This window comes from Anolis sagrei, chromosome 6 (genome assembly GCF_037176765.1).
Source record: "Anolis sagrei isolate rAnoSag1 chromosome 6, rAnoSag1.mat, whole genome shotgun sequence".
NCBI lineage: Eukaryota > Metazoa > Chordata > Lepidosauria > Squamata > Dactyloidae > Anolis > Anolis sagrei.
In genome coordinates, this window is record NC_090026.1 from 9,085,098 (window position 1) to 9,104,343 (window position 19,246).

The 19,246-nt window shown below is 46.3% G+C and overlaps 2 protein-coding genes across 2 annotated transcripts in view; one reads left to right on the forward strand and one right to left on the reverse strand.

Annotated features, from left to right (window-relative positions):
• Positions 1 to 122, reverse strand: part of PABPN1 (poly(A) binding protein nuclear 1) — a 13,523-nt gene extending 13,401 nt beyond the window's left edge. The window contains exon 1 of the mRNA XM_060780017.2: positions 1 to 122. This exon is cut by the window's left edge and continues 394 nt beyond it. Coding sequence (XP_060636000.2) covers positions 1 to 80 — 80 coding nt within the window. The 5' untranslated portion in view covers positions 81 to 122.
• Positions 123 to 11,438: 11,316 nt separating this feature from the next.
• Positions 11,439 to 17,420, forward strand: PPP1R3E (protein phosphatase 1 regulatory subunit 3E). Its single transcript, XM_060780018.2, has 2 exons — positions 11,439 to 12,869; positions 16,305 to 17,420. Exons 1-2 carry the CDS (start codon positions 12,417 to 12,419, stop codon positions 16,782 to 16,784), a joined length of 933 nt encoding a protein of 310 aa, XP_060636001.2. The 5' UTR covers positions 11,439 to 12,416; the 3' UTR covers positions 16,785 to 17,420.
• The last annotated feature ends 1,826 nt before the right edge of the window (positions 17,421 to 19,246 follow it).

Consider the following 19,246-nt stretch of genomic DNA (forward strand, 5'->3'; position numbering starts at 1 on the left):
GGATCCCCTTCGCCGGCCAAGGCCGCCGCCGCCGCCAGGGCCCCTCGCCCACCGCCGCTCGTGGCCCGCACCGACGCCATAGACCCCGCCACTGCCGCCTGCCGCACCGCCGCGCTCCGATTGGTTGCCCCGCTCCCGCCGCTCCTATTGGACCACTCCGCTCCCTGCCGCCCAACCGCCATTGGTCCGCCCGCCGCCTCGCGCCTTCCTTCTCGCACCCCATTGGCTGACCCTCCTCGTCAGCCACGACGACGAGGGTTGCCATTGGACGCCGCTCCTAGGTGGGGAAAACGTTAGGCGTGGTTGGTTCGAAAATGCCTCGTCACCGCCCCCTTGTGGAGCTTCCCCGGCAATCATTGGTGGAGGTTACCCGTCAATCACAATTAGTCCAGCTGCGATTGGATGGCGCACCGGTAAGGGGAGGGAAGTGTTCCACATAGGTAGCGCTGATTGGTTCTAGAAAGCCCCGCCGCCCCCTTGTGGAGTTTCCCCGGCAATCATTGGTGGAGATTTCCCGTCAATCACAATTAGTCCAGCTGCGATTGGATGGCGCACCGGTAAGGGGGGGGGAAGTGTTCCACATAGGTTCTCGAAAGCGCCTTGTCACCGCCCTGCCGCCTGGTTGGACAGAGCTCAAGGTCTTCTCCGCCTCCTTTCCTCTGATTGGAAGCAACGGCCATCAATTAAAGCAGACATGGGCCAACTTGGGCCCTCCCTCCAGGTGTTTTGGACTTCAACTCCCACAATTCCTAGCAGCCTGCTTTAAGACAAAATACAAAATGCGAGTCAAGCTCTGAAAGGGTTAAATGGATGCAATGACTCAGCAAAAGCTGCAGTTCTATATAAGCAGGTATGCCTGTAGTTTAGTAGGCCTCAGTCTGAGGTAAACCTCAGTGGGAGAAAGGTCTCAGTGTGAGGAGGCCTCACCAAGTGAGGTAGGCCTCAGTCTGAGGTAAACCTCAGTGGGAGAAAGGTCTCAGTGTGAGGAGGCCTCAGCAAGTGAGGTAGGGCTCAGTCTGTGAAAGCCCTCAGCCTGAGGTAAACCTCCGTGGGAGAAAAGTCTCAGTGTGAGGAGGCCTCACCAAGTGAGGTAGGCCTCAGTCTGTGAAAGCCCTCAGTCTGAGGTAAACCTCAGTGGGAGAAAGGTCTCAGTGTGAGGAGGCCTCACCAAATGAGGTAGGCCTCAGTCTGTGAAAGCCCTCAGTCTGAGGTAAACCTCAGTGGGAGAAAGGTCTCAGTGTGAGGAGGCCTCACCAAGTGAGGTAGGCCTCAGTCTGTGAAAGCCCTCAGTCTGAGGTAAACCTCAGTGGGAGAAAGGTCTCAATCTGTGAGGAGGCCTCACCAAGTGAGGTAGGCTTCAGTCTGTGAAAGCCCTCAGTCTGAGGTAAAATTCAGTGGGAGAAAGGTCTCAGTGTGAGGAGGCCTCACAAAGTGAGGTAGACCTCAGTCTGAGGTAAACCTCAGTGGGAGAATGGTCTCAGTCTGTGAAAGAAAGCCTCACAGTGTGAGGTTGGCCTTCCTCTGTGAGAGAAGCCTCTGTGTGAGGTAGGCTTTAGTCTATGAGAAGGCCAAGTGTGGTATCTTGGGAGTTACTGTAGTTTGTTGCGATCCCAGAAGCCATTAGTGGAGAAGGCTAAATGTTAGGCGACAACTCCTAGGATTCCATAGCATTGAGCCATAGCAGTCAAAGTGGTGTCACACTGCATTCATTCTACACTGTAGATCAGCCATGATGGGCCTTCCAGGTGTTTTGAACTTCAACTCCCACCATTCCTAACAGCCTGCTTTAAGACAAAATACAAAATGTGAGTCAAGCTCTGAAAGGGTTAAATAGATGCAATGACTCAGCAAAAGCTGTAGTTCTATATAAGCAGGTTAGTAGACCTCAGTCAGAGGTAAGCCTCAGTCGGGGAAAAATCTGAGTCTGTGAGAAGGCCTCACAGTGTAAGGTAGGCCTCAGTCTGTGTAAGGCCTCACAGTGTGAGGTCAGCTTTCGTCTGTGAGAGAAGCCTCTGTGTGAAGTAAGCATTAGTCTATGAGAAGTCTGTGTGGTTTCTTGAGAGTTGTAGTTTGTTGCGATCCCATAAGTCATTAATGGAGAAGGCTAAATGCTAGACAACCACTCCCAGGATTCTGTAGCATTGGGCCATGGCGGTCAAAGTGATATCATGCTACATTCATTTTACATCAGCCATGGGCAAACTTGGGCCCTCCCTTGAGGTGTTTTGGACGTCAACTCCTCACAATTCCTAGCAGCCTGCTTTAAGACAAAATACAAAATGTGAGTCAAACTCTGAAAGACTTAAATAGATGCAATGATTCAGCAAAAGCTGCAGTTCTATATAAGCAGGTGTGCCTGTAGTTTAGTAGCCCTCAGTCTGAGGTAAACCTCAGTGGGAGAAAGGTCTCAATCTGTGAGAAGGCCTCACACAGTGTGAGGTAGGCCCCAGTCTGTGAAAGTCCTCACAGTGTGATGTCGGCTTTTGTCTGTGAGAGAAGCCTCTGTGTGAGGTTGGCCTTAGTCTATTAGAAGTCCGAGTGTGGTATCTTGGGAGTTGTAGTTTCCCAGAAGCCATTAATGGAGAAGGCTAAATGTTAGACTACAGCTCCCAGGATTCTGTAGCATTGAGCCATGAGAGTCAAAGTGGTGTCACTTTGTTTTCATTCTACAGTGTAGATCAGCCATGGACAAACTTGGGCCTTCCCTCCAGGTGTTTTGGACTTCAACTCCCACCATTCCTAACAGCCTCGGGCCATTTATTTTCCCCCCTCAGCCACTTGACCAGTGAAGCTAGCAACCCAAAATGCTATTGGATGCCTGTGTAACGTCTCTAGCTTCTCTTTTTTTTATTGACCGCCTTCTTACTATAGTTTTTCATGATTGGCCAGACCAAATCTTAGCATTTCTCTCTTATTACAATATCAAGTTTCCCACTGCAGTTAGGAGAACTGGCCATGTTTGTGAAGAGGACAAATATAATTAATAATTAATACTAGATTAACAATTAATGAGAGTAATTAATTAATAATACAACCTCTTAGTCTAAATGGCAGGTCTGTATTCTGGATCGTAAAATGTTTTTGTTTGAAAGAACAAGATAAAGTGAGAGAAATAGGTGTTTTGAAATGTTACATTTATCAAAATATATTTGAATACTAATTATAATCCAATAGATTCAGGACAGTGAAGAGAAATTATACACTTATGTCTTAAAAGGCTAAAATATGAGACATATATTAAAATGGGCAACGTACCCATAACATTAGTGAGGACAAATGTAAAATATGGACCAAATATACCAAAATATGCATTGAAAATAAAGTATAATGTTATTTATTTATTTGTTTATTTATTTATCGTGTCGGAAGCTAATTGAGAATGCAGTAATAATGCACAGGAAAACTACAAACAATGTTAAAAACTTGGCATTATACTAAATGTCCTTTGACCAGAAGCTGGCCACTTGGAGTACCTCTGGTGTGGCTGTGAGAAGGTCCTCCATTGTGCATGTGGCAGGGCTCAGACCACATTGTAGTCCCTGGTCTGTGGTTTGCTCTTCTCCACACTCGCATGTCATAGACTCCACTTTGTGGCCCCATTTCTTAAGGTTGCCTCGGCATCTCGTGTTGCGAAAGCACAGCCTGTTCAGCTCCTTCCAAGTCACCCAGTTTTCCATGTGCACAGGAGTGAGTCTCTCATTTGGTATCAGCCATGGGTTGAGGTTCTGGGTTTTAGTCTGCCACTTTTGGACTCTTGCTTGCTGAGGTGTTCCTGCGAGTATCTCTGTAGATCTTAGAAAGCTATTTCTTGATTTAAGGCGTTGGCATGCTGGCTGATATTGTATAGAGGGTGGGCCAAAGATGTCACCGCCTTGGTCCTTTCATTATTATAGTAATAAACTTTATTTATACCCCACCACAATCTCCCCCAATGGGGACTCATTACTGGGTGCTACTTCCCGACGGATGTCAGGTGGTGCAATACCGCTAAACAGTATGGTTTCTCCAGTGGTGTGAGGCGTAAACATCCTGTGATAATGTGGCATGTCTTAGTACAGCATTTCTCAACCTGGGGGTTGGGACCCCTGGGGGGGGGTCATGAGGGGTGTCAGAGGGGTCACCAAAGACAGTATTGTCTGTTGGTCATGGGGGTTCTGTGTGGGAAGTTTGGCCCAGTTCTATCGTTGGTGGGACACAGACTATTCTTTGATTGTAGGTTAACTATAAATCCCAGCAAATACAACTTCCAAATGTCAAGGTCTATCTTCCCCAAATTCCACCAGTGTTCACATTTGGGCATATTGAGTATTCATGCCAAGTTTGGTCCAGATCCATCGTTGTTTGAGTCCACAGTGTTCTCTGGATGTAGGTGAACTACAACTCCCAAACTCAAGGTCAATGCCCACCAAACCCTTCCAGTATTTTCTGTTGATCATGGGAAAATATATCCTGCATATCAGATATTTACATTACGATTCATACAGTAGCAAAATTACAGTTATGAAGTAGCAATGAAAATAATTTTATGGTTGGGGGTCACCACAACATGAGGAACTGTATTAAGGGGTCGCGGCATTAGCAGGGTTGAGAAACACTGTCTTAGTAAGAGCCACATCCACTCTTTTAATGTGGTGAGATGTATTCCACACTGCGCATGCTTATTCAGCAGCAGAGTAGCAAAGAGCAAGGGCAGGTGCCTTCACTGTGTCTGGTTGTGATCCTCAGGCTGTGCCAGTCAGCTTTCATACAACATTATTTCTAGCACCCACTTTTTGCTTGATATTCAAGCAGTGCTTCTTATAAGTCAGAGCGCAGTCCAGAGTGACACCCAGGTATTTGGGTGTGCTGCAATGCTCCAGTGGGATTCCTTCCCAGGTCATCCTCAGAGCGTGAGATGCTTGTCTGTTCTTAAGGTGAAAAGCACATGTCTGTGTTTTAGATGGACTAGGAATCAGCTGGTTTTCTCTGTAGTAGGCAGTAAGAGCATATAAAGCTTTGGAGAGCTTCTGTTCAGCCATTTCAAAGCTCCCTGCTTGAGAGGTGATGGTGCGATCATCAGCATAGATGAAACTCTCTGTCTCTTCTGGCAGTGGCTTGTCATTTGTGTAAATGTTGGACATTGATGGAGCAAGCACACTCCCCTGAGGCAGGCCGTTCTTCTGTGTTCGCCATCTGCTTCTCTGACCCTGGAACTCAACAAAAACTCACAATTGTGGATTTGTCGAAGTTAAAGTCCAAAACACCTGGAGGGCCCAAGTTTGCCTGTGCCTAGTGTACAGTGTAGAGTAAGTGCCTGGGAAAATAAACAAAATAATAACCTGAGGCTAAAAGGCTTGTGATAGAATTGGCAGATGAGGAATGCATTCCATAACTCTGGCCCCAGACACTGTTTATGAAGTCTTTGTTCATAACGTTTCCCGGGAGAGGCGTCGCTTTGGGAATTTAATCTCGCATAATGTTTTGTGGCAATGCGTGCCAGCTCAGGAGCTTCACTAATACCTACTAAGAATAGAGGCTTAGGGTGCTTCTCCAAGGCAAAAGTGGAGGGTGAGGGGGCCCATGGCAGTGTAGACTCATATAATCTGGCTCAAAGGAGATAATCTGGATTCAGAAGCTGGATTATATGGCAGTGTAGATCCATCCAGAGAAAAAGAGAGAAACAGGCATTATAAAAGCAGCCAAAACAGTGGGATGGAAGAGGATTCACTGGGGGCACTTCCTCACAGCTGTATGAAATCCACATTGAACTGGGTTATATGGCAGTGTGGACTCAGATAATTCAGTTCAAAGAATATATTGTGGATTATCTGCCTTGATATTCTGGGTTATATGGCTATGTGGACGGGCCCTTGGACTTCCATGCTAAATGTAATCTTTTGGTCCAAACCAGAATACTCAGGGTGGATTTACACTGCCATATAATCCAGTTTTTGAATCCAGATTATCTGATTTGAACTGGATTATATGAGTCTATACTGCCATATAAGGACCTTTCCATACTGCCCCTATATCCCAGAATCTGATCCCAGGTTATCTGTTTATCCCAGATTATCTGGCAGTAGACACTCATATAATCCAGTTTAAATCAGATAATCTGGGATCAGATCCTGGAATATAGGACAGTGCGAAAGGGGCCTAAAATAGTTCAAAAGAGATAATCTGGATTCAGAAACCGGATTATATGGTAGTATATGTTGTTGTTGTTGTTCATTCGTTCAGTCGTCTCCGACTCTTCGTGACCTCATGGACCAGCCCACGCCAGAGCTCCCTGTCGGCCGTTACCACCCCCAGCTCCCTCAAGGTCAGTCCAGTCACTTCAAGGATGCCATTCATCCATCTTGCCCTTGGTCGGCCCCTCTTCCTTTTGCCTTCCACTTTCCCCAGCATAATTGTCTTCTCTAGGCTTTCCTGTCTCCTCATGATGTGGCCAAAGTACTTCAACTTTGTCTCTAGTATCTTTCCCTCCAGTGAGCAGTCGGGCTTTATTTCCTGGAGGATGGACTGGTTGGATCTTCTCGCAGTCCAAGGCACTCTCAGCACTTTCCTCCAACACCACAGCTCAAAAGCATCGATCTTCCTTCGCTCAGCCTTCCCTAAGGTCCAGCTCTCACATCCGTAGGTTACTACAGGGAATACCATGGCTTTGACTAGGCGGATCTTTGTTGCCAGTCTGATGTCTCTACTCTTCACTATTTTATCGAGACTGGACATTGCTCTCCTCCCAAGAAGGAAGCGTCTTCTGATTTCCTGGCTACAGTCTGCATCTGCAGTAATCTTTGCACCTAGAAATACAAAGTCTGTCACGGCCTCCACGGTTTCTCCCTCTATTTTCCAGTTGTCAATCATTCTTGTTGCCATAATCTTGGTTTTTTTGACGTTTAGCTGCAACCCGGCTTTTGCGCTTTCTTCTTTCACCTTGATTAGAAGGCTCCTCAGCTCCTCCTCGCTTTCGGCCATCAGAGTGGTGTCATCTGCATATCTGAGGTTGTTAATGTTTCTTCCAGCAATTTTCACCCCAGCTTTGCATTCATCCAGCCCCGCACATCCTCGCATGATGTGTTCTGCATACAAGTTAAAAAGGTTGGGTGAGAGGATGCAGCCTTGCCGTACGCCTTTCCCAATCTTGAACCAGTCTGTTGTTCCGTGGTCAGTTCTGACTGTTGCTACTTGGTCCTTGTACAGATTCCTCAGGAGAGAGACAAGGTGGCTTGGGATGCCCATCCCACCAAGAACTTGCCACAATTTATTATGATCCACTACCACATTATGGTAGTATATATAGTGCCTCAATCTGCTTTATTGGCTATATAATCCAGATTATCCACATTATCTGTTTTGAAATGGATTATATGAGTCTACATTGCCATATAATCTAGTACAAAGCAGATTATTTATATGACAGTGTAGAAGGGGCCTGATTCAAAGTCAAAGGATGCATCTACACTTTAGTATTAAGGCAGTTTGATCCCACTTTTCACTGCCATGGCTCAGTGTTATGGAATCCTGAGAGCTATAGTTTGATGAGGCCCCGGGCCTCTTTGTCAGAGAAAGCTGAAGACCTTGCCAAACTTCAGCTCCCAGGATTCCATAGCATTGAGTTGGAGTAACTAAAGTGGCGTCAAACTGCATTACGTCTACAATGTAGATGCAACTGAAGTCAGCTAAGAAGGCAGGAGGAAACTATGCTCTCCTCCAAGTATTTAATAGCCCTTGATAATAAGTTATTGAGCAATATAGACTTTGACAGGTCCATTAGGACAATCCCTTGTCTAAACTGCAACATTAGAAGCATAAAATGAATTAAATGGAGTGATTCATGGTTATATAACCCAAATCTCCGAAGTTTAAGACAGTGTTACTGTTGCAGCCACCACTCCCGGGAAGGAACCTGATAGAAAGAACTCTCTGGATGCATCTACACCATAGAATCAATGCAAGTTGACACCACTTTTGCTACTATGGCTCAGTGCTGAGGGGCCATAGGAGTCGTAGTTTTCCAAGGTCTTCAGCCATCTCTACCAAGGTGAGATGGCTGGTGCTTCACCAAACTCTGGAACATGGCCATATAGCCTGAAAAAACCTACAACAACCCTTCACCAAACTGTTCCTTCCAGGTTTCCATAGCAGCAAAAGTGGGGTCAAACTGCATTCATTCTCCAGTGTAGATGCACCCACTGTCGGATTCGTTCTTTAGGGGCTCAGCTCTGCCTTTGGCTGTGAGAGATGGCAGAGCATTGGTGAAAGTGCTGGAATGCTTCTCCGTTGGAGACCATCTGCTGCATCACTGACCACAAATAAAGCTTATCTTACAGTGATAATGTGCCTCCACATTCAGTACTGAATAGAGTCTTGGTGAGGCCTGGAACTAAGCCCAGTTTCAGAACAGAGCTTTGTATGTGGGTAGATGGGTGGGGGTTGTGTTTGAATCAGAAAAGATGGAATAAATGTACGTAGGAGGCATTTTTCAGATCTTGCTTCAAGAAGGGAAGGCAGGTTGACTTTGGGGTGCATCTATACCAGGCAGGGCCAAACTTTCTGACTTGGGGGCCGCATGGTGGGCTGAAGCAGGGTGAGTGAGCCAGGAGAGAGGGGGTTCTCCCCAAGTCCCTTCCCTGTCCTTTTCTCCCCTTCCTCTTCTCTCTTGGAGGCAGAAAGTGAAGGAAAGACGGGAAATGTTTGGATCCTAAAAGGGTTGGTCTTGATCAGAATGAGGTTGAAGGATGCTAAGCAAGGGGCTTTGAATGAAATTAACAGCAAAAGAGAAATATACCCTTTCTTGCAGTTAAAGAGCAATACGGAAGAAAATGTTTTTAAGAAACAAGATTTGACATGTAGAAGGTACTTTCTTACACAGGATGTGTTGTGGTTAACTTCAAAGGTTGTAGTAAAGTGCAGAGTCTGCATGTACAAGAAGGTACTTTCCATCAAAAGGTCAAGGGAGCGGGACTGGAAAGAGAGTACTTTCCATGACAAAAAGGTGTTCTAGTTTACTTGAGGTTATATATTTGGTGGTCAAAAGCCAAGGGGGCACGGCAGTCACTTGAAGGGTAGCATCTGTGCATGCTACCAGGCTGTCCGTCTTCTTCATGAAGAAATTAAAAATAAACCTTGTTTGTTTTTTTTTATCTCTTTTGGGACTGTCTCCTTCCTTATGTGTTCCCGTGACTGCACGGACCTAAGAAGACCCAATTTAGGGTCTCTAACAAGAAGGTGGGCAGGAGAGAAAAAGTGTATTCATTAGACCGCTGTATTGCCTTCTCCTGATATATAATAATAGAATCCTAGAGCTGGAAGAGACCCCCAAGGGCCATCCAGTCCAACCCCCTGCCATGCAAGAAGGCTCAATCAAAGCATTCCTGATAGACAGCCTCTGCGAAACAGTTTCCAGAGAAGGAGACTCCGCCACACTCCAAGGCCACCTATGCCACTTACCATCAGCTCTTACTCTCAGGAAGCTCTTTCTAATTTTTTCAATCGAATCCCTTTCCCTGCCATTTGAAACCATTGCTCCCTTGTGCCTTGGTCTCTAGAACATCAGAAAATCAGTTTTCCTTCTTCTCAGCATCCTTTTCCATCTTAAAACATGGTTCTCACGTTCCCTCTCAACCATCTCTTCTCCCAGGTAGACCCCCTAGGAGGAAAGGAGGAAGGAAAAAGAGAAAGAAGGAAGTAAGGGAGAAAGAGACGGATGGAAGAAAGGAAGGATGGAAGGGAATGGAGGGAAGGAGGGAGTGAGGAAAGAGAGAAGGAAGGAAAGACAAAAGGAAGGCAGGAATGAAGGAAGGAGAAAGAAAGAAAGAGGGAAGGAGGGAGGAAAGAAGGAAAGACGGAAAGAAAGAGAGAGGGAGGGAGGGAAGAGAGAAGGAAAGACAAAAGGGAAGGAAGGAAAGAAGAAAGGAGAAAGAGAGAAGGAGGGACAAAAAGAGGGGAGGAAGAAAAAGAAGGAGGGAGGGAGGAAAGATAGAAGGAAGGAAAGATTAAAGGGAGGGAGAAGAAACGGAGGAAAGAGGAAAGGAAGGAAAGATAAAAGGAAAGGAAGGAGGGAGGGAGGAAAAAGAGAAGGAAGAAAAGACAAAAGGGAAGGGAGCTGAAAGAGGGAAGGAGGGAAAGACAAAAGGGAAAGAAGGAGAGGGAGGGAGGAAAGAGAGAAGGAAAGAAAGGCAAAAGAGGAGGAAGGAAGGAGAGAGAAGGAGGGAGGAAAGAGAGAAGGAAGGAAACACAAAAGGGAAGAAAGGAAGGAGAAAGAGGGGGAAGGAAGGAGGAAAGAGGGACAACAGGGTGGAAGGGAAAGGAGGAAATGAGAAAGAGGGATGTAAGGAAGGGAGGGAAGGAGGAGAGAAAGGGAAATGGAAGGATAGGATGGTGTGAGAGAGAAGGGCCTAAGAAAAGAGCTCAAGAACCACATCTGGCCCCTGGGCCTGGGTTTGCCCATACCTAATCTATACTGTAAAATTAATGCAGTTGGACACCACTTTAGCCACCATGGCTCAATGTTACAGAGTTGTAGTCTGGTGAAGCACCAGCACTCTTTAGTAGAGAAGGCCAAAGATGTTATAAAACTTCAACTCTTGAGATTCCATCACGTTGAGCGTTCCCAGTTAAAGTGATGTCAAACTGCATCAGTCCTACCATTTAGATACACTCTGATAGAAAGCAGATGTAATGGAAGCCACATCCTTCTCTTGAAGACGATTGAGAATCTATGGAAGTGCAGCCTTTAGGTCTTTTTGGAGCATAATTGAATTGAGGGGAGTGATGTGATGTGGTTGCCTTTCTTCGGGGCTTTCCAGGTCTTCTCCCCTCCTCCCTTTCTGTTTACAGAGATGGAGTGAGAATGAAGCCATGAGCCAGTTTAACCCCTTTGTTCTGGCCAAAGCAGGCGGGGAAGGGATCCATTATTCACCAGGCCTGATCCATTATTCATGACCGGATGCCTGCAGTTTTCTCGATAATTCATATACACAGAGACGCTCTCGGGCACCTGGTTAACACGGCATGAAGCCAAGAAAACATCTCCGCCGTGGTGAAAAACTCCATCTCTTCTCCCACTGATGGGTTTCCACGTTCCTTTCAAGTTCTATTGGTTACCCATTTTGCCTATTTGTAATATTCTTTCTTTCCCCCTTCCTTATAGTCTAATATCCCAGTTTGGGGTTGCCATTTCCAAACTATTTCAGATCTCACCCGCTGCCCCTTTCCCTGACCAGTGTGAGGCATTTGGCTTCCTGGCTCTCATATAATCCATTAGTTCCATTATTCTCTCCTGAATAATTCATTCCTCCCATTGGAAATCTCTTTAAACATGTCTTCTAGGGTACATCGTGTCCTTGGCACCTGGAAGGGGGTGAGGTGTCCTTTTATTGAGTGTTAATAAAAGCTCTAGGTTTCTGGATACAGAGACCTTCCCATTTGCTTAGGTCTCGCTATCTAAGTGCTAATTCCAAGGAGAGATCTTCCTTGGAGCACCAATCCTTCAGCATCTGGAAGGGCCAGGAGATTTGAAGGAGCAGCTGCTCTAATAATTATGGTAATATCTGAGTCACCTTGGCCTGGACCACATTGAAGAGGAAGCTAGCAAGCCAGTGAGCTGGGGAGCTATCCAAAAAGGAGCGCAAGGGGTAAACAGACAGAGAGGAAATCTCTGCGAGGCATTGACGTGGAAGTATTGCAATCGCCAATTGAGGAGAGGAGGAAGGCTCCATGGAGATATCCATCCTGTATAGAGAATGTCTGCATTTCGTTTATTATAAGAGGGTGACAGCGGTCGGTCGAGTAGAGTGAAAGGAAACGAGACAAGTGGATAGGTAACCTCACTGACCAACTACGCCTAGAAGGAAGGAGAGAGCAAAAGAAAAACGGAGGCCACCCGGTTGGATCAATACAGCCAGACAACAGCACGGATGGAATAGTAATAAAAGACACCGTGTTTCCAAAAGGCACAGCGACAGAATGAAAAAATAAGACAGAAGGGAGGGGAATCGCCAAAAGGAAAAAAGGCAACGGAGACGTGGAGCAAAACCTCAGCTTGGATGGATCAGCTGATGGAAACCAGCATGTCCACTAAACTGGCGGAGAGACATCAAGAACAGAAGTGACCCAAATACCAACTCAAATCCTGCAGACCATTTGAAGGTTGGTCCAGCCAGAGCCATCAGCAGCAATGGTGTGATGAGAGAGACTACCAGACATCCAAAGACTGAGAAGCAGAAGAGGATTGGCAAGGTCGAGCATCCTTTTCCTCCCCAAATGGAACCATAGGACACTTCATCCCAGGCAGAAGGAGCAACTCTGACCGAGAGAGAGGAAAACAATTTTTCAGTCATTTCTTTTAATTGCAGGGCCAGAAGGTGAATCTTGCCCTACTTGGACAGTGTTGAAATAGCCAGGGGCTACGAAGGAAGGACACCAGCTTCTCCATGGCCTGTGCCCCACCATCACCTCTGACCCCTGGCAATATCCCTCGCAACCTCAGCTACATTGCAGGCCTCTATGAGCGAGCCTACTACCGCACCGCCCGCCCAAGTCTGGCCGAGGACTCGGGCACCGAAGGCTCTGAATCGGAGTCAGAGGGCAGGCCCCGGGGCCGACCCCGCAGGCGCCGGCACCTCTTTGGGGGCCACAAGAGGAGGGGAAGGCGTCGGACCCGCTCGGCCCCAGCCCGGGGAAGGAGTAGGGGGCCCTCGCGGAGCCGCAGCCCAGGGACACGCAAGAGGGTCCGCTTCGCTGACTCCCTGGGCCTCGAGTTGACCAGCGTCCGGCAGTTCTGGCCCAACGATCTCCCACAAGTGCCGGAGCGTGTCCACACCCAGCTAAGGCGGGATTCACTCAGCCATTTTGCCCCTTGCCTGCCTTTTTCCCCGCCAGTAAAGGTAATGGTGTTATTTGGTGGAGGGATGGATGAATTTAGGGTTGCAAGGGGAGGTAGCATAAATCAGGCCCACCACAAAAGTGGCCCTTGAAAAAGAGAGGAGGAAGACCTTTTGGCCTAAAATTTCCAGGCTCTTGCATGGGCCCTACTATCTTGGATATTCTGGGGACTCTGGGGGGGGGGGGGGGAAGGGTTGCGAGGGGATGTCAGAGGAGTCGACAAAGACCATCCAGAAAACAGTATTTTCTGTTCACATTAGAGCATATTGAGTATTTGTGCCAAGATCCATCATTGTTAGTATCCACTATACTGATGGGAGTCAGAAGACGAACAATAGCATTTTTTGGGTGACAGCTCACAGACACCCTCCAGAACAGCGTTTCTCAACCTGGGTGTCAGGACCTCTGCGGGGGGGGGGGGGGGGGAGTCGCAAAAGGGATGTCAGAGGGGTCGCCAAAGACCATCAGAAAACACAGTATTTTCTGTTGGTCATGGCGGTTCTGTGTGGGAAGTTTGGCCCAATTCTCTCGTAGGTGGGGTTCAGAATGCCCTTTGATTGTTAGTGAACTATAAATCCCAGCAACTACAACTCCCAAATATCAAGGTCTATTATTCCCCCAAACTCCACCAGTGTTCACATTTGGGCATATTGAGTTTTCATGCAAAGTTTGGTCCAGATCCCTCATTGTTTGAGTCCACAGTGCTCTCTGGATGTAGGTGAACTACAACTCCAAAACTCAAGGTCAATGCCTACCAAACCCTTCCAGTATTTCCTGTTGGTCATGGGAATTCTGTATGCCAAGTTTGGTTCAATTCAATCATTGGTGGAGTGCAGAATGCTCTTTGCTTGTAGGTGAACTATAAATCCCAGCAATTACAACTCCCAAATAACAAAGTCCGTCCCTCCCTACTTCACCAGTATTCAAATTTGGGCATATTGGGCATTTGTGCCAAATTGAAATGAAAATCCATCCTGCATATCAGATATTTACATTATGATTCATAACAGGAGCAAAATGATGGTTATGAAGTAGCAACGAAAATAGTTTTATTTTCCACAACATGAGGAACTGTATTATGGGGTTGCAGCATTAGGAAGGTCGAGAACACTGATGTAGAGTTTCCCTCTTTGGAGGTTTTAAAGCAGAAGCTGGATGACCATCTGTCAGGAGGGCTTTGATTGTGTGTCCTTGCACAGCTGGGGGCTGGAATTGATAGCCCTTGGTCTCTTCCAACGCTATGATTCTATGATTATACATGTATGATTATATATATTCCTATTCCAATAGTCCGCAAGCCTTAATTCCATATTCATTCATGTGTACATGACAAATACTACACTCTCCAACTGTCCCGATTAATCTTCGGTTGTCCCACTTTTTAAGCTGCTTTGAAAATGTCCCAGCTTCTCTCTCTTCCTTTCACTTCCTGCTTCATCCTCAGCTTATTTCAGTCGCTGCAAAGGGCAAAAGTAGTACTCCCAGCAGAGGAAACAGGAATGAAAAAGGTAGAATCTTACCTTTCTTATACGATTAAGGCAACAGCATACCGCTGCATTCTCTCATAGATTGTCTATTTTTCCCTACTAACAGGGAAGTTCTAGTGCCACCCCAAGCTACAAATCCTACAGTAGCCATGGCATTTAAAGTGGCATCAAAATGCTTAATCGCATTGTTTGACCCCATAATGTTTATGTGCCTCTATTGTCCACGTGGGGATGCTGTTGCAACCTAGATCCTGTGAAACTAAAATGAAGACCTTAAGAAAATTGGGTTGCTGTGAGTTTTCCAGGTTGTATGGCCATGTTCCAGAAGCATTCTCTCCTGATATTTCACCCACATCTGTGGCAGACATCCTCAGAGATAATTTCCCAAACTTGTAGGATTCCAGCAATTTTTTTTTTGCTCTAGAATGCCCAATGATGTTTAACATTTCACCAAACCTGTTTTATTAGACTCAGGTTGACATTAAGCTTGGATTAAACCACTGAGCTGCTAAACATATTGACCGAAAGGTAACAGGTTCAAATCCAGGGAGCAGCATGAGCTCTCGCTGTTAGCCCCAGCTTCTGCCAACCTAGCAGTTCGAAAACATGAAAATGTGAGTAGATCAATAGGTACCGCTGTGGCGGGAACGTAATGGCGCTCCATGCAGTTATGCCGACCACATGACCTTGGAGGCACCTACGGACAATGCTGGCTCTTTAGAAATGGAGATGAGCACTAATGGAGATGAGCACTATCTCCCAAAGTCAGACACAACTAGATTTAATGTCAAGGGAAAAGCTTTACCTTTACCTGACATCCCAGAGATTTCAGGACATTTCAGGATTGAGTCAATTTTGCATGAATGCAACTGTAAGGATTGCACCCACCTTTACTTTAACTGAGAAGATAGAAAAGATCAGGGGTCCTCAAACTTTTTAAACAGAGGGCCAGGTCACAGTCCCTCAAACTGTTGGAGGGCCGGATTATAATTTTAAAAAATGAATGAATTCCTATGTATACTGCACATCTCTCATTTGTAGTGCAAAAAAAACCACTTTAAAACATGAAGAATAATTTTAACAAATATAAACTTATGAGTATTTCAATGGGAAGTGTGGGCCTGCTTTTGGCTGATGAGATAGGGTTGTTGTTGTTGTTGTTGTTGTTGTTGTTGTTGTTGTTGTTGTGTGCTTTCAAGTCCTTTCATACTTAGGTTGACCCTGAGCAAGGGCTGGGTAAATGACCTTGGAGGGCCGTATCCAGCCCCCGGGCCTTAGTTTGAGGACCCCTGGACAAGATCATTCATATCAAACTCTCAAATGACAATATCAATCCACCCCAACCCCATCAGTATTCAAATTTGGGCGTATTGGGTATTTGTGCCAAATTTGATCCAGTGAATGAAAAAAAATCATGCATATCAGATATTTACATTGTGATTCATAATAGTAGCAAAATTACAATTGTGAAGTAGCAACTAAAATAATTTGATGGTTGGGGGTCACCATAACATGTATTAAGGGTTCGCAGCATTAGGAAGGTTGAGAAACATAGTTCTAGGTGGTCATCCAGTATACCCAAACAAATAAAACTCTGGTTTTGTCATGATCTGAACATGAGGAAGAACTTCCTGACTGTGAGAGCTGTTCAGCAGTGTGGTGGAGGCTCCTTCTTTGGAAGCTTTTAACAGAGGCTGGATGGCCATCTGTCAGGGGTGCTTTGAATGCAATATTCCTGCTTTTTGGCAGGGGGTTGGACTGGATGGCCCATGAGGTCTCTTCCAACTCTATGATTCTATGACTCCAACCTTAATTTCTTCCGGCATCATATGTATTTGAGTCCAATATTTCTGGGCCCTTTTTGGGGTGGTAGAATTAAAGGAACTTCGCCTTTCTTGCTTGGGGCCTGTTTCCAAGTTCTGATCCTTTCCCTTTCATTTCTCTTCCCAGGATCCTTTGAGCCTTCAGTGCCTGCTGGAACCCACCTTCCTGGATCCCCTAAGCATGCCAGATTTCTCCCAACGCCTCCTGGCGCAATGTGTGCTGCTGGAAGGAGCCCGGGCCGAGGGATCCTGTGTCTCCGGCACCATCCGGGTGCTCAACTTGGCCTATGAGAAACGGGTCTCCGTCCGTTACACTTGGGACTACTGGGCCACCAGGCATGATGCCCGAGCCTCCTACGCCGCCCCTGCAGGCCGGGGCCGAGACCATGCCGACCGTTTTGCCTTCCGCTTGCTGCTGCCCGTCCCGCTCCCTCCGGGGGTCTTTCTGGAGTTTGCCCTGTGCTACGTGGTGGGTGGGAAGGAGTTCTGGGACAACAACGAAGGTCGAAACTATTCCTTCCGTCCCCCGCCTTGCGTGGACGAGGAAGAGGAGCCCCCCAGTCCCACTCAGGATTGCTGTGAGACAGGGTGGATACACTTCCTATAAGGAGGAAGGAGTTATGTCCATCCACAGAAATACTAAGATGAAGGAGGAGGCCAAGGAGAGGCCAAGGGAAGGGGAAAGTTTACTAAAACTCTCCCTTAACATGACTTGTCTTGAACCCAAGAATTAAGAGGGTGTGATAGCTCTCCTATCCACAGCTTGAAACCTTGGCTTCTATTGTTAGGCAGATCTACACTGCAGAATTAATGTGGCGTGACCGCTTTCAATTGCCATGGCTCCATACTATCAAATCATGAGAGCTGTCATTTTACAAGGTCCTTCTCAGCCAAGTGATGTGGGCACCTCACTAAGCTACAACTTCTGTACTTCCACACCATTGAAATGGTGTCAAACTGCATTAATTCTACAGTGTAGAATTATAGAATCAAAGAGTTGGAAGAGACCTCATGGGCCATCCAGTCCAACCCCCTGCCAAGAAGCAGGAATATTGCATTCAAATCACCCCTGACAGATGGCCATCCAGCCTCTGTTGAAAAGCTTCCAAAGAAGGAGCCTCTACCACACTCCAGGGCAGAGAGTTCCACTGCTGAACAGCTCTCACAGTCAGGAAGTTCTTCTTAATGTTCAGGTGGAATCTCCTTTCTTGTAGTTTGAAGCCATTGTTCCATTGCGTCCTAGTCTCCAAGGAAGCAGAAAACAAGCTTGCTCCCTCCTCCCTGTGACTTCCTCCCACATACTTATACATGGCTATCATGTCTCCTCTCAGCCTTCTCTTCTGAAGGCTAAACATGCCCAGCTCTTTAAATTGCTCCTCATAGGGCTTGTTCTCTAGACCCTTGGTCATTTTAGTCACTCTCCTCTGGACACATTCCATCTTGTCAATATCTTTCTTCAATTGTGGTGCCCAGAATTAAACACAATATTCCAGGTGTGGTCTAACCAAGGCAGAATAGAGCATGGGGAGCATGACTTCTCTAGATCTAGACACTATGCGCCTATTGATGCAGTGGTAGATACACTCCTCGTCATTTGATGTAGATACACCTCTTGTCGTTTCAGCCATAAGTCCCCTCCCAGGAACTGATGACTCCTAGACCGGACAGGCCGATCCAGTCTGACAAAGCATGACCAGCATCATTGCTGATGCAGAAAATCCAGAAAATACAATGGTGACCATTGACGGTCTAACAAATAAAACAGACATCTAGCCTTATGCACACGGTACACTAGAAAAACCTGTTTCAAATGAAGGGCTCGTTCACACAGCCATATAACCCAGAATATCAAGGCAGATAATCCAGAATATCTGCTTCGAACTGGGTTATCTGAGTCCACACTGCCATATAATCCAGTTCAAAGCAGATAACGTGGGATTTGATACAGATGTGTGGAAGGGGCCTTAGGCTGCACTTGTATTATGGAATTGATGCAAGTGACACCACTTGTTAAGTGCCATGGCTCAAGGCTTTGGAATCAGGAGAGTTGTAGTTTTACAAATTGTTTCGCCTGGTGCCTCTCCTACGAATCTCAAGATTCTATAGCATTGAGCCACAGAAGTTAAAGTGGTGCCAAACTACATTACTTCTACAGTGGAGATGCACCATTTTGTCTGCCAGTGAAATGGCAACAGGAAATGGGCATCTAAGCCTCCTGTGGGAGGGAGTTCCACTGTCTGGGAGCAGCCACTAAAAAGGCCCCCTTGTGCTCACAACATATGTGGCAGGGATTTAAAGGTGTCCCTTTGAATATAAATGCAAACAGGCTCATGGGGAGATAAGTGTCCTACAGCTATCCTGGATCCAAGGGCACTTCCAGACAGGCCCTATATCCCAGGTTTTCTGTTTATCCCAGATTATCTGGCAGTATGGATTCATATAATCCAGTTTAAAGCAGAAAACCTAGGATCAGATCCTGGATTATGATCCCAGTGGTGTCTCATTTGTGCCTTAATGTGAACTGGAATAAGCTAAATGGGGAAGGAAAGAAGGGAAGGAAGGAAGAAAAGAAAGAGGGAAGAAAGGAAGCATGGAAGGAAGGAAAGAAGGGAAGGAAGTGAAGAAGGAGAGAAAGAGGGAAGAAAGTAAGAAAAAAGAAGGAACAAAGGAAGAAAAGAAAGAAAGAAGAAAGGAAAGAAGGAAGGATGGACAAAAGGAAGGAAAGAAAGGGAAGAAAGGAAGCAAGGAAGGAAAGAAAGAAGGGAAGAGGGAAGAAGAAGAAGAAAGGAAGGAAAGAAGGAAGGGAGGGAGGGAGGGAGGGAGGAAGAAAAAGGAATGATGGGTGGATGGAAGGAAAGAATGGAAAGAAAGGAAGCATTGAAAGAAGGAAGGAAGAAAAAGAAGGAATAAAGGAAAGAAGGAAGGATGGAAGGAAGGAAAGAAATAGGGAAGAAAGGAAGCATGGAAGGAAAGAAGGGAAGGAAGCGAAGGAGAGAAAGTGAAGAAAGTAAGAAAAAAGGGATGAAGGAAAGAAAGGAAGGATGGAAGGAAGGAAAGAAAGGAAGCATG

Bases quoted from the DNA above. Each gene is read 5' to 3' on its own strand.
- PPP1R3E (XM_060780018.2), top strand. From the start codon at position 12,417: ATGGCCTGTGCCCCACCATCACCTCTGACCCCTGGCAATATCCCTCGC. The intron at 12,870-16,304 runs GTAATGGTGTTA...TTCTCTTCCCAG, and splicing joins CTTTTTCCCCGCCAGTAAAG to GATCCTTTGAGCCTTCAGTG.